Raw genomic sequence first — 15,970 nt, forward strand, 5'->3', positions numbered from 1 at the left:
TTTTGAAAGTTAATAGCCCAGCCTGTTAACATTAATAAATGTTTAGTCTTACGCATTTTCTATTTATAGATGTTTTAGGTGTGGTTCCATAGATATACATTCACTGAAAACATTACAGGTCACATTCTATACGCTTTTCCAGCTACATTTCTGTAAAATTGTAAATCATGCACAGCTATCACCCTGAGGCACTATAAATCATTGAAAACAAAATTTTATTTATTCTAGTTACTAAAGCAGGAAGGTATAGCAGTGTATTCAATAAAAGTTTTCCCAAAATGTGAAAAAATCTCTTCTGATTGACTGCCAGCTAATTAAAAAAAATTAACCCATTCAGTCATTCCACAGTATTGTATTCTATGAGTTACATGTGTTCTTTTAGGTTAGTTTTCTAAGTTTTTATAATTGTACACTTGCATCTTTGCCACTAACTCTAAATTAGCCTTTCTTGTTTTTGAAGAATGGGAAGTTTGACGTATATAGTGTATTGATTGCTGTAGACTATAATATTAAATTGTTAACAATTATATGAGACCTATGTGTTGTATTTTTACCTGCATGTATATGCATATGTGGTATGTACATATGAAATTCACAGATGTACATTATGTTGTTGCTTAATAACTCCAAAGGTGGCAATTTAAAGACTATTTTGTTGCTAATAGTGGCTTAATACCTAAAACTGAACAGAGTCCTTCACAAGGTAAATTAACCAGGGAAATATGCCAATTTTGACTTCATTTCCATCCTATTGAATGACTGCATTCATTCTCTTTAGATTTAAAGCTCTTCATTCTACTGTTCCTCAACACTCTTTATAGAATTCCAGCTTGCTTTTCACCTTTTAACAGTTTAACATAGATGGCTGGATCAAGTCCATTGTTCCAATTGTATGTAGCTTAAAAAGCTCTGCAGTATTTTACTCTTTCCATTGTATCTGGCTTCTCTGAGTGCTCTGCTTACTGCATTTTACTCCTACTCTCTCTGTTTTCTAAAACCATTTATGCCTATTCTTTCTCAAGACACTTGTTCATCTGGGAACTCAAATTGACTTCTCCCTATTCTATTTCCTTAACTAAAAATGCGCCATTAAGGTTGATTGAACTCTTTTAAAGCACTTCATAAAAGTAAAGTGAAAGACCATAAGAAAGTAGGCTACCAGTGTTTGTAAATACCTGTTTTCAGCCAAATTGATGGGAAGAAATAAGAAATAATTGGACACTTAAAAATGTTATTGATATATTTTTTACAGATTAACCTCTTTTGGTTGTTCTTTGAGAAACATACCTGCAAAACATTTTGCGGAGGAATGGGAGAGGGGGCATTGTGTTATAATTAAAGATGGAACAAATAGTACAGCCAAATGGCTAAAATTATCTAAAACATTTTCTAGAAGAAATGTTTTACAGTAAGCAAGATATAAAACATACACGTCCATGATTAAAATCTACAGCTTTTAAACCACATGATTTTATTTTTTTTCTATTTAAAATACAAATATTTTTATTTAAAAATAAATGTAACCAAAAATGGTTTATAAAAATAGTAGGATCATCACTAACCTTTCCCCCCCCTCTTTGTAATGTTTAAAAAATGAAACTCTTCTGGTATGAAATGTATTTATTTAAGCATTTGTAAGTTACTTAGAATTTTATTCAGAGCTTATGGAAATACTCTTACTTTTAATGATACAATATAAAGAAAAATTCATTCTAATTTTAAATTTGGCATTTCAGACTCACATGTATTTTATATGGAAAATGATGATGTTGATGAATTAGCTTTTTGATATCCCTAAGAGACCATATAGTTAAGGAAAGGCCTAATAAATAAAACATAAATGATCAATAATTTGATTTCAGATAATCACCACTTTCGAAGCTACTTCACTTCTGAGTTCCTTTGAATATTCTATTTTCAGGTTATAATATTTCATGTTTTAGCTATAAAATCATTCATTTGATCTTAATTATAAGGAAAAATCCTCACCAAAACAAAATTTTAAGATAAAAAAATGCACGAATTTAGTTTGTGAAATGTCTTTTCAGTAGTTCGCAAAACTTTTTTTTTTTTTAAAGAGGGAGGGAGGACAGGGGCAGAGGGAGAGGAAGAGGGAGAATCTTAAGCAGGCTCCACACCCAGCACAGAGGCTGACACAGGCTCGATCTCACAACCCCGAGATCATGACCTGAGCCGAAATCAAGAGTCTGATGCTTAACCAACTGAGCCACCCAAGTGCCCAGCTTACAAAACATTTTTATTCATCAATGAAAGAAAAAGAGTAATAAAGAATGTTATAATTCATACTTTTATAAAATAAAAACTTCTAGAAAGAAAATATTACTAAAAAAATAACTCTGTTCTTCTTACTGACCTAGTCTTAAAGGCAACTGTGAACTAAAATTGTAATTTGTATAGTTTTTCTTTAAACATATTTTGATAGAGGCACCTGGTTGGCTTAGTCAGTAGAGCATGTGACTCTTGATCTTGCAAGTTCGAGCCCCACGTTGGGTGTAGAGATTACTTAAGAAAATAATAAAAGTCCTAAAAGATATTTTAATAATGAAGGCAAGTGCAGAGAGATGGATAAGAAAAGCAGGTAGGGGGGCGCCTGGGTGACTCAGTCATTAAGCATCTGCCTTCAGCTCAGGGAGTGATCCCAGGGTTCTGGGATCAAGCCCCACATCAGGCTCCCTGTTTGGCTGGGAGCCTGCTTCTTCCTCCCCCGCCCCCTCTGCTTGTGTTCCCTCTCTTGCTGGCTGTCTGTTTCTCTGTCAAATGAATAAATTAAAAAAAAAAATCTTAAAAAAAAAAAAAGAAAAGCAGGTAGGCACTTGAATGTCATCCAGAAGCTCTAAGTATTATAGCAGAGGAATTTAAAAAACCAGCCAGTTTCTACCCTATAAAAAGGATTGACTTGATCAGATTCATTGAATAACCAACAGAACTTGGCCATAAGCACTTGTTTCTATTCTTACAGAACTATAAATAATTTACTTCTTTTTATGTAACATTTAATTGAAGCTAAGAACCTAAAGCATGACTAACAATAAGATCTACTGTTTTAAAGTAAATACTTCTCATAATGTATGAAAGATATGAATAAATAGTGAAATGGCATGTTACTTAAATATAAAGATTATTTGAAAACTGGCCATGGGTGCCTGCAAACATACACGCACAGTACACACTAAATATTCTAGGTAAATATGTGTTCACAACTATAGTTAATTTTGTGCCAACAATCAGAGAAGTCTCGAACTATAACAATAGAAGTAAGTAATAAAATTATTATTGAATGATTACTTTATTATAGTCAAAATTCATATATACATATCGGAAGATCACTTTGACATCATTTATATTAAGTTCAGCATTGTAGGCTCCTAATTTTTAGCTTTCCAGGTTGTTTGTGGAATTGTTTTTAATTTAAAACAAGTCATGTATTCATGCATATGACTGCATGTAAAATTAATCTATCAGGACATTTGCTGGGAGCAAAGAACTAATTTTACTGTAGAAATTATGCATTTTCCCTAAGCTAAATATACCGGAAGAGAATGAATAAATAGTTTACCATTTTTACGTACATTAGGGCTCTACAACAGCTGATTACATAGCACATTAGTAATAATTAAACGTCGATTCACTTGTAGTAATTGAAAAAGTGATGAATTTGGAGTTGAAAAAAATCTAGGAGTTGGTATGATATCAGCTCTTTTCCTTAAGCCAGTTTCTTTATCTATAAATGGAGACCATACATGTCATATCTACTTCACAGAGTGGGTTATTAGGATAAACCATGTAAAATATGGGCTAGTGGTTTGTAAATTTAAAGCATCACCACTTGCCTGTTTTGTCATAATCAGTTGTGAAGTATGTTACAAATAACTCTATAACTTGAAATTCCTCAGTTTGTGAATTATTTACTTGAATTATTTAGGGCAGTTCTAAAGTCACTCCTATAAAAACATCCCTCATGTTCAATTACATTTTTTTTGTTTTGTTGAGCAGGAAAGGAATGAAGTTCTAGCTATTGTTTAATGAGCTACACATAACCAATGTGGCTTAAGCCATCTAGGCATTCTCAGGGGAGTATGTTGTCTATCATGTTAGTGTCATCTGCTCTCGTGGCAGAAAAAAATTCAGAACTGTGTAAATTATGTTAGTAATCACCCCCTTCATTGCTTTACATGAAATTATTTGTCACGTATTTATATTAAAATGTTCTAAAGGTTGGATCTGTGTCTATTTTCTGTAGTACCTAAAATGCCTAGATACATTTTCAAATTATTTTTAGTGTTACTATCAAATTATGTTATTACCAGGGCACCTGGATGGCACAGTCATTTAAGCGTCCGACTCTTGATTTTGGCTCAGGTCATGATCTCAGGGTTGTGAGATTGAGCCCTACATAGGGTTCCATGCTGAGCATGGAAGATTCTCTCTCTCTACCCCTCATCTCCTCTCCCCCCTTTAAAAATAAAAAAAAAATTATGTATTACAAATTAATTTACTTTCAAGAAGAAATTCAGATGTAATTAAAAATTTATAAAAGAAATGATATCTCAGAATTTAACACAGTATAGTACATAAAAATCAAATGATAGATCTCAAATATATTACAAATGCATAGGAAAAATGGCTACAAGAAAATATGCTAAATGTTAAGTGGATGCTGAATAATGAGTTATGTTTGTCCTGCTTTGTATTTTTCTAATTCTTGAAAATTCCTTTTCTCTAGTGAAAGCCAGTTACACTTATTTTTCCCATCCAGTTTATTATTTTAAAAGACAACTGTCATTACAAAAGCAACATATATTCAATATTTCATTTGTACAGAATCATGAAAGAAAAAGAGCTGATGATACCAAGTTAGTAACAGAGAAGGGCAGACACTCATTAGAGTACTGTGAGGAAAGCAATTGTCAAAACTAAAGGGCAACAAAGACATCTTCTGGACATCTTAAGAACTGCATAGTTATTTTTAAACAAAGGATCTTATTTTCACCCAAGAGTAATAGTTGTTTAAAAACCACACATTAAGAGGTATAAAATCAATCTGTATTAGTTTTGAAATTTTAAATATTACATGATTACATCACAAACATACAGCATTTAAAAAAGAAAAGATAAAAATTGTTGTATACACATTGGAATTAGTTTCCAAAATATTGTTAAGCCTATGTCCAGATAGATTATAAAATACAAATATTTTAGTAAAAATTTATTTTCATGTAAGGAACATCTAAAATTGTATGAAAACTACATGTGATGTTGAACCAATACTTGGAAAATCAGCTCATGAATCATAGCCCACTTATATCAAAATATGGTTGTCAAGTTAGTCATTAATTTAAAGAACTGTATTTAATAAAACAATGAAATTCAAAACCATATTTGATTTGTGATCTGTCCTAGTACTATACAGCATAATATTTTAGAAAAATTATTTCCAGTGAAATATAATTAATAAGGGTTTCAAATTTAAATGTGTCCACTCAATTTGAACATGTGTTCTTTTTAGCCTAAAACTGCTTGTGAAATTATATTACTATGGGCACAATTAACAAATTTTGTATTTGAAATAGTACTTTTTTATTTTTAGAGCATGAATGCCTAGTTGCACTGACAGTTATCCACCTTCAGGAAGTACTACTGATGCCATTAATTTGCATCGCTAAATAATTCTTAGGGCAGATCTGGTTTAAGGGTATTTTTTTTTCCAATTATAGTCCTAAAAACGAATTTGTAGTTCAATGAGCAAACTCAACTTGTTTTAGTAATAGTTGTGTTTGGTAAGAAATGTATGCTCTAGTTTTAAGTAACTCCAAATAAGTATTCAACAAATGACATATGCTTTTTTACTAGAATTACCTTTTCTTAGTATCTTCATATGATAGGCCATAATAAGATTTTGTAACTAAATGCTTCCAATACCAGGACTAAATATTTGATTCTCTGGACTTTGTTTTAAGTCACTTCTATCTTTTCAAATTGTATGATATAATGGCTCATGATTTTTCTAATATAGAAATTCAAATGAATAATTAAGATAGCCATAACAAAAGTTTAAGAGAGGTGATATTAAATAAAATTCAACCAGGTTGATAGAGATTATCTTCAAATGGAACTGAAGTTCTTCAGTAAAATAAGTAACATGATTATCTTAGATAATTTTTTCACTGACACTGCTAGTTTTTGTACAACTACTAAACAGAAATAGGTTTCTTGGTGTATATTCATTTCTCTAGGCAGTTACATTCGATTTGATCTTGAAAAGTGGCTGCCAGGAATTCTGTCGGAAATAAAATATTTGAGTCAGATAATTATGGCTTATTTTCTTAATGGTCAGCTAATTTAAGGTAATTCTGCAGTAAATAATTTCTGTATTTTATATGTGTTCAATTTCAAAAAGACAGTACAACAGAGAAAATGACCCTATTCTTGGACATCTAAAACTCAGGTTGTCCTGAGGACTCAACAGGGAATTCAATATAGCAAAAGCCAGGCCTGCACTAGATCTGCTGCTGCGTAGGTCATTAATGGATGAATTGGAGCTTGGCTACAAAGAAGCTGGGGGACAGATAAGGATTGGAAGTCTAGGTGGACAGATGTTGAGCAACAGAGTAGATTCTTAGCGAGAAGTAACAGGTTCTTAGGCACTGAGCTGGCCTCTAGGGCTAGGGTCCAGACCAGACGAGAGGCTTGAAGAATTTACAAAATTCTTGGTCTTTGTGATTTCACAACAGATAAATTGAATTTGTCTGTTGTTCAAAATATAACTGAACTGCTTTGCATATTTAATGAGAAATGACATGGGAGAGTGCAATTATAAGTGTTTATTTCAGTGTTCCTTCATACAAGCATTAGGTGAGCACTATTCTACCTTGACAGCCATTTCTAAGCCTCTTTGAATTATGATGTAAATACACAGGACTTTGGGAAAGTTTGGTGAATATGGGAGAAGAAGCTGTATGCTATCTGACAGTTTTTTCCAGCTCTTAGTAAATAAATAATACTATATAACAATATTTCCTATGTTTATACACGACTAGCAAATTTGGGGAGTTTTTTTTAATGATGAGAAATGGTATTGAAACACAGAATAGTTTTACCTTCCCTCATCTGGGTTGCTCTGGTACGTTTGTGCAGTTGGAGATGCCATACTCTGATGTGATAAAAGAGATGGAGAGAGGTTTATCCCTCTGAGTTGCCGAAAAGCTATTTCTGCATGGATGCTCCGAGGATTATTTGTCAGAATGCCTGCATTCTTGTTTTTTTTGTCTGAAATTAAGAATTGTGAAACAAGGAGAAGCATTAAGTAATAAAATGAATGAAGTAATAAAGCTTGGTGGCCCTTCAACTGAATGTGTGCTGTACGTATTTCATAATATGAATTAAAACATTTTAAATAAAAATATAGAATTGGAATAGATTTTTAGCACTTAATGCTACTTAAATTTCTCTGAGTTAGTGAATCTATTTGATTGTCTCTCGGTAATTTTTAAAAATATAAATACCTAGAGCTGTGTGCTATAATAAATGTAGAGATAATGTGACCATAATTTTCAAAATAAAAATTGCGGCAACATAGTGTAAAAATAGGAGAGAAATTATAGGACTTTTCAAGAAAAACCTAAAAAAATAGTCACATAACAAATCCTAAAGACAGGCATCTGAGAAGGACATAATGGAGACGAATCCAAGGTTGAACTTAGTGCCAAAGGAAAAAAAAAAGAGAGAAGATATTGATGACGTTCCTGAAGATAACATTATACTGTTAAGGAGGCTAATAATTTGGGATGTCCAGTCCTACTGATAGTTATATCTACTGGACAAAAGCATACAAATTCTCACTGTGACTAAAATCTTAAAGCTGTACATATGTAGAAGTATGAAAAATAAGTTAAAAAATAACATCTTAACAAAGTAAGTTATTTTGGGTTTAACTGAGTTTCCTTTAAAAATAATCACACAGAGCAATCTACCATTCTTAGTAGGCTCGTAGATCATTTTATAATTACCGTGATGTTCAATTTTATTGTCTAACAGTGGTCCCATGCAAAGTGGGATGTTATAAGGAATGGAAGAGGTGAGCCCTCAGAGGAGTAGCTGCCCCCAGTTTTACCAAAAGATAGCCAGTGAAGATTTGGAATATGGGAAAAGGTTGAATCTAAGCCTGAATTAAAATGTATATTATAGAAGGAATCATTTCCATGCCCTGTCCTTTTAATATGCTCACTGCTCTAGAGCTCTACCTCTTGAAACTCTTTTCTAGTATTAGCTTCATGGTTTATTTGTGGTTTCAAGGATAAAGTCTGATCTTCTCTTTGTACCCCAAGAATCTGTTGTCACAGATATTTTGAAACCTTTGACTTTCTACTTTTATCAGGACATACTAATGAATTGGTTTCATATGCTATGAAATACATAGAATGAAACAAAAGCTTTGAAAATAGATAATTCAAGAAATAATTGTACAAGTATTACGAAGTTCACATTATGAGCAAATGTTTAGTTACAACATATTAGTAGTTCAGCAAAACCCAAAAATACTATAGACTCTAAAGTGAGAATTACCACATGAAACTTGAACAAACATGCAATTTTAGGAAATGTAAATTTAAAAATGCAATTTTAAGTAGTATTAGAAGTCAAAGAGATTTTGGTTTCAAATGAAGTGTTCTGTTTGTTTGCTTTTACATTTACTTTGAAACTGTCAAAATACCTTCCACTTCAGGAGTTACAGTGAAGTCAGATCCCAAGTAATGGCTAAATGCACCAGGCAGAATTACATTTGTTATCTTTATGGGAGGAGCTTTCACTTGGCCAAATGATCCCCCGTCCATTGGAGAGCTGGTAACAGGAATAAACTACATAATTAAAGAAAAACAGTTAAGAACAGCTCACCTCCAAAACTCAGATCAATAGATTTAGTTTCTTATTGCAAGCCCTATTTGATAATCAACTTAAAATTCTTTAGTTCAGGAGTTACATGCCTAAACTGAGTTGGTATGAGGCAGAAACTGTGCAAGTCTTTTGAACCCTTAACCTCCCTCAGAACCTTATGTTCTGTCTTTTCAGACTGCATCGTACTCATCAGTAGTGTGAAGGCGCCTCTCCCTCTCCAAAGAATCTTAATGAGGTAAGTGCAGAAAATGAGAATTAAGCTTTCTTCCCTTTGTTTCTTTTTTACTGAGCAGGAGTTTCTGGATGGTGACAGTTATATCTTCCACATCTTTATATTCCTCGCATTACCTCATCAAGTGCCTTGCGGTTAATTAGTTTTTCAAAAACAAACAAGTAAATAAAGGGGACTCAGGAAAGCATCTTATAACAATCACTTTTAATGAATGTGCTAACTCTCTAAATGGTGTTTACGTTTTAAGTTATTTGAGGATTAAGGGGCTTTTAAAAGAATTTCAGGAATCAGCAAACAGAGGAGAGAAGTATTTTAGGCTGGAGACGCTTGGTTTCCCTAGAATTTTATGCTTGCTGTCTTCATTAAGACTGACCTTTTTTATACTTTAAAAAATATGAATACTTTATACTGAATTCAGGATATATGATTCAACTTATTTAGAGATACAGGCTTTTGCCATTTGTGTAAAATGACCGATTTCCCTGTTTCAGTGAGTGTTACCAAGAACGCAGCTTTGTAATGAGCGCTAAAGTATCAGGCCTTTTACTAAAGCTGGTCAATCTCAAATTCCCTAACTAATTCCTTTGTAGGAGAGTTTCTTCCCGTCACTAATGTAGAATGTTGTCAAATTTTCTTCTGAAACCAAAAGCACCAAAATGTTCTGGTTTAAAGGACAGCTATAGAGTTCATTTATTACCTCTTTACTTGCTGTTAAAAAAGAAAGAACAGCAGTAACTGAAAGAAAAATAAATTAGACTGAACTGATAAACTTGAAAAGGATTCTGTTTTTGTGTCTCCTGAATAGCTAGAAGAAATAGTGGCTCAGGTTTGTTCTAGCCATGAAAATAAACATTATTATTGAATCTTAAAATAGACTTCTCTAAAATAAAGACTTCGTATATCCCTTTTATTTTATTAACCCTGTATAGATGAATCAAAAAATATTTTTTAATAAAATGCTTATATATAGAAAAGTGGAAAAATAAGTTCTTATATATGGCACTGATTCAAATGGCTAGAATGTGTGTCTAGATTCACTCAAGACACATTATAGCAGTAATGGGGAAAATCGAATTTACTATTTGAAAAATAGAAAAGAATAGCCAAGAAGCTATAATGAAATACTCATCAGCTAAAATTTGAATATATATAGTATCAAGCGTCCAGTGTGCTTTGGGAATCAGGTTGTATTACAGAAGGGATGGAGAGTGTTGGGTAATCCACTGAGTTAAGTGAAAGCATCTATAGTAGTCTTACCTCTTTTCTCTTTAATATGCATTTTAAAAGTAATCTTTGTTCACTGACTAATGTCCTTGCTCTCTGGCTTTCACTTACATTAGACGTTCACTTACCTTCTTACTGCCCTACCCTAGTTTAGGTCTTCATAGTCTCCCTCTTAGATTATTCTAAAAGCCTCTTAACTGGTTTTGCTGCCTCCAGCCTCTTCTTTCTCAAACCTTGCAAAGCACAGCTCTAATAAGGTTACTTCTTTATTCAAAAACCGTAGCTTTTCTGTGTTTAGTCTCTGTGTAGGATGGTCTCAAAGAATCCTTGTGGTCAAGGATAGAATTTTCTAATGATATGCTTTTGTGGCTTCTGTCTCTCATCTCTTTCATGTCATGGTCAGACACCTTTTTAGAGTTTGCAGGTAAAAGGTGCAATTTTTCTGGCCAAAAAGAAAAGAAGCTTACATCTCCCTTGTTAGATGAACTATGTAGTCTGGAGAGTTGAGGTCAGAATTCCTTCCTTCCCTTCCTATCTGCTAAACTGAAAGAGTTTGTTAGTTTCGGTTTATAGAAGTGATATGTTATAGATTCTTACCCTCTAGCAGTATCTCACATATTGAGCAAGAGGCACACAGATTTTAAATAATTTTCTTTATGCCAAATTACATTACTGTAAAAAGGAGCTTCCCTGGAATTTGTGTGTGTGGATGTGCTCTATTCACCAGATCAAGGTGCTTTTGATAGCAATCACTAAAATAGATACTAAAATAATCTACAAAAACATCATAGTCCAGATTTACCTAGTAAATTGGTTTTAATTTACTAATAATTATATATTTTAAAAGGAAAAGTATAAATAATAGAAGTATTACCGAAGTTTTCTTTGCTTGTAGTTCAGAGAAGTGAAATTCAGCTTTAGCTCTATCATCTGAATTCACAGGAATTCCATCTAACATCTGTAAGTTAGGCAGCCGAAATATGAGCACGTGGCGATGTAGTGTTTTTCTGCAAATCTGAATAGAGTTAAAAATAACAATTTATTCCTTTAAAAAAACTTTTATTTCAAAGATTAACTTTTATAGAGAAGGAAATTTAACACAGGTAGTAAAAATGACAGATAATAGCTAATTCATTATAATAGACAATACAAATATAAGCTCCCTTTTTGAAAGTTTTCCCAATTCCCTATTATGCTAAATGAAGATTCGAACTTTTTAAATTTAGTTTTTGTTTTTTTTATTGTTTTAATTTAAATTCAATTAGCCAACATATAGTACATCATTAATTTCAGAGGTAGAGTTCAGTAATCCATCAGTTGCATATACACCCAGTGCTCAACATAGCATGTGCCCTCCTTAATGCCCATCACCCAGTTACCTCATCCCCCCACCTACCTCCCCTCCAACAACCCTCAGTTTCTTCCCCATAGTTAAGAGTCTGTCATGGTTTGTCTCCCTCTCTGATTTCCTCCCATTCCGTTTTCCCTCCCTTCCCCTATGATCCTCTGTGCTTTCTTATATTCCTCATATGAATGAAACCATAATTGATTCCCTCTGATAGACGAATCTCACCCAGAATAATACCCTCCAGTTCCATCCATGTTGATCTAAATGGTAAGATTTCATCCTTTCTGATGGATGAGCATATATCTACACAAAAGAATATTATACATATATATGTATACCACCTCTTCTTTATTCATCTGTCAATGGACATCTCGGCTCTTCGCATAGTTTGCTGTTGTGGACATTGCTGCTATAAACATAGGAGTGCAGGTGCCCCTTCAGATCACCACATTTATATCTTTGGCGTAAATATCTAGTAGTGCAGTTGCTGGGTCAGGGTAGCTCTATTTTTAGTGTCTTGGGGAACCTCCATACTGTTTTCCAGAGTGACTGCACCAGCTTGCATTCCCATCAACAGTGCAAGAGGGTTCCCCCTTCTCTATATCCTCACCAACATTTATTGTTTCCTGTCTTGTTAATTTTAGCCATTCTGACCGGTGTGAGGTGATATCTCATTGTGGTTTTGATTTGTATTTCCCTGACGCCAAGGGACGTGAAGCATTTTTTCTTGTGTCTGTTAGCGATTTGTACGTCTTCTTTGAAGATGTCTGTTCATGTTTTCTGCCCATTTCTTGACTGGATTCTTTGGTTTTTGGGTGTTGAGTTTGATAAGTTCTTAATAGATCTTGGATAATAGCCCTTTATCTGATACGCCATTTGCAAGTATCTTCTCCCATTCTGTAGGTTGCCTTTTAGTTTTGTTGACTGTTTCCTTTGCTGTGCAGAAGCTTTTTATCTTGATGAAGTCCCAATAGTTCATTTTTGCTTTTGTTTCCCTTGCCTTTGGAGATGGATCTAGCAAGAAGTTGCTGTGGCCGAGGTCACAGAAGTTGCTGCCTGTGTTCTTCTCTAGGATTTTGATGGATTCCTGTCTCACATTTAGGTCTTTCTTTCTTTCTTTCTTTCTTTCTTTCTTTTTTAAAGGTTTTATTTATTTGACAGAGAGAGGGATAGCCAGCGAGAGAGGGAACACAAGCAAGGGGAGTGGGAGAGGAAGAAGCAGGCTCCCAGCAGAGGAGCCTGATGCGGGGCTCGATCCCAGAACACCAGGATCACGCCCTGAGCCGAAGGCAGACGCTTACCGACTGAGCCACTCAGGCGCCCCACATTTAGGTCTTTCATCCATTTTGAGTTCATCTTTGTGTAGTGTAAGAAATTAGTCCAGTTTCATTCTTCTGCATGTGGCTGTTCAATTTTCCCAGCACCATTTATTGAAGAAACTGTCATTTTTCCATTGGATATTCTTTCCTGCTTTGTCAAAAATTAGTTGACTAGATAGTTGAGGGTCCATTTCTGGGTTCTGTGTTCTGTTCCATTGATCTATGTGTCTGTTTTTGTGCCAGTACCACACTGTCTTGATGATGACAGCTTTGATTAGAGCTTGAAGTCTGGCATTGTGATGCCACCAGCCTTGGTTTTCTTTTTCAGCATTCCCCTGGCTATTTAGGGTCTTCCTGGTTCCATACAAATTTTGGGATTATTTGTTCCAACTGTGTGAAAAATGTCAATGGTATTTTGATCGGGATTGCATTGAATGTGTAGATTGTTCTAGGTAGCATAGGCATTTTAACAGTGTTTATTCTTCCAATCCATGAGGATGGAATAGTTTTCCATTTCTTTGTGTCTTCTTCAAGTTCTTTCATAAGTGTTCTGTAGTTTTTAGAGTACAGATCCTTCACCTCTTTGGTTAGGTTTATTCCTAGGTATCTTATGTTTTTTGGTGCAATTATAAATGGGATTGATTCCTTAATTGCTATTCTGTCTCATTGTTAGTGTATAGAAATACAAATGATTTCTGTACATTGATTTTATATTCTGCCACTTTGCTGAATTCTTATGTGAGTTCTAGCAAATTCTGGAGTGGTGTCTTTGGGTTTTCCACATAAAGTATCATGTTATCTGCGAAGAGAGAGAGTTTGACTTCTTTGCCAATTTGAATACATTTTATTTCTTTTTGTTGTCTGATTGCTGAGGCTAAGACTTCTAATACTATGTTGAGTAACAGTGGTAAGAGTAGGCATGTCTGTTGTGTTCCTGACCTTAGAGGAAAAGCTCTCAGTTTCTCCCCATTGAGAATGATATTCGTTGTGGGCTTTTTGTAGATGTCTTTTATGATTTGAGGTATGTTCCCTCTATCCCTACCCTGTGGAGAGTTTTATCAAGAAAGGATGCTGTATTTTGTCAAATGCTTTTTCTGCATCAATTGAGAGGACCATATGGTTTTTGTCCTTTCTTTTATTTTTTTTTAAGATTTTATTTATTTATATGACAGAGAGACAGCCAGCAAGAGGGGAAACACAAGTAGGGGAAGTGGGAAAGAAGCAGGCTCCCAACGGAGGAGCCCAATGTGGGGCTTGATCCCAGGACTCTGGGATCATGCCCTGAGCTGAAGGCAGATGTTTAACGACTGAGCCACCCAGTCGCCCCTCTTGTCCTTTCTTTTATGACTGTGCTGTATCACGTTGATTGATTTGTGAATGTTGAACTGCCCTTGCAGCCCAGGAATAAATCTCGCTTGGTCGTGGTGAATAATCCTTTTGATGTACTATTGGATCATACTGGTAGTATCTTTGTGAGAATTTTGGCATCCATGGTCATCAGGGATATTGGTCTGTAATTCTTCTTTTTGGTGGGGTTTGTCTGATTTTGGGATCAAGGTAATGCTGGCTTCATAGAACAAGTTTGGAAGTTTTCCTTCCATTTCTATTTTTTGAAACAGCTTCAGAAGAATAGGTATTAATTCTTCTTTAAATGTTTAGTAGAATTCCCCTGGGAAGCCATCCGGCCCTGGACTCTTGTGTGTTGGGAGATTTTTGATGACTACTTCAATTTCCTTGCTGGTTATGGGTCTGTTCAGGTTTTCTACTTCTTGTTTCAGTTTTGGTAGTTTATACATCTCTAGGAATGCATCCATTTTTTCCAGATTGCCTAATTTGTTGGCATATAGTTGCTCATAATATGTTCTTATAATTGTTTGTATTTCTTCGGTGTTGGTTGTGATCTCTCCTCTTTCATTCATGATTGTATTAATTTGGGTCCTTTCCCTTTTCTTTTTGATAAGTCTGGCTAAGGGTTTATCGATCTTATTAATTCTTTCAAAGAACCAGCTTCTGTAGTTGCATTCATCTGTTCTACTGTTCTTTTGGTTTCTATTTCATTGATTTCTGCTCTAATCTTTATTATTTCTCATCTCCTGCTTGGTTTAGGCTTTATTTGCTGTTCTTTCTCCAGCTCCTTTAGGTATAGGGTTAGGTTTTGTATTTGAGACTTTTCTCACTTCTTGAGAAAGGCTTGTATTGCTATACACTTCCCCCTTAGGACCACCCTTGCTCCATCCCAAAGATTTTGAACAGTTATGTTTTCATTTTCATTTGTTTCCATGAATTTTTTAAATTCTTCTTAATTTCCTGGTTGACCCATTCATTCTTTAGTAGGATGCTCTTTAACCTCTAAGTATTTGAGTTCCTTCCAAATTTTGTCTTGTGATTGAGTTCCAATTTCAAAGCACTGTGGTCCAAAAATATGTAGGGAATGATCCCAGTCTTTTGGTATTGGTTGAGACCTGATTTGTGACCCAGTATGTGATCTATTCTGGAGAATGTTCTATGTACACTTGAGAAGAATGTGTATTCTGTTGCTTTAGGATGGAATGGTCTGTATATATCTGTGAAGTCCATCTGGTCCACTGTGTCATTCAAAGACCTTGTTTCCTTGTTAATCTTTAGCTTAGATGATCTGTCCATTGCTGTGAGTGGGGTGTTACAAGTTCCCTACTATTATTCTATTATTATCAATGTGTTTCTTTAATTTTATTATTAATTGGTTTATGTAATTGCCTGCTCCCATGTTAGGAGCATAAATATTTATAATTGTTGGATCTTCTTGTTGGGTAGACCCATTAAGTATGATATAGTATCTTCCTTCATCCCTTACTACAGTCTTTGGTTTAAAATCTAATTTGTCTGATATAAGGAATGCTACCCCAGCTTGCTTTTGATGTCCATTGAAATGATAAATGGTTCTCCACTCCCTCA

At 34.3% G+C, this 15,970-nt stretch overlaps 1 protein-coding gene across 1 annotated transcript in view; it reads right to left on the bottom strand.

The window, feature by feature from the left end:
• LRRC9 (leucine rich repeat containing 9) overlaps window positions 1–15,970 on the bottom strand; it is a 137,735-nt gene that overhangs the window by 18,848 nt on the left and 102,917 nt on the right. The window contains exons 30-32 of the mRNA XM_057318557.1: window positions 11,244–11,384; window positions 8,732–8,876; window positions 7,119–7,287 (exon numbers count right to left, since the gene is read on the bottom strand). Of these exons, the coding sequence (XP_057174540.1) occupies window positions 7,119–7,287; window positions 8,732–8,876; window positions 11,244–11,384 (455 nt within the window). The remainder of the gene's footprint in view (window positions 1–7,118; window positions 7,288–8,731; window positions 8,877–11,243; window positions 11,385–15,970) is intronic.

Source organism: Ursus arctos, unplaced genomic scaffold (genome assembly GCF_023065955.2).
Source record: "Ursus arctos isolate Adak ecotype North America unplaced genomic scaffold, UrsArc2.0 scaffold_25, whole genome shotgun sequence".
NCBI lineage: Eukaryota > Metazoa > Chordata > Mammalia > Carnivora > Ursidae > Ursus > Ursus arctos.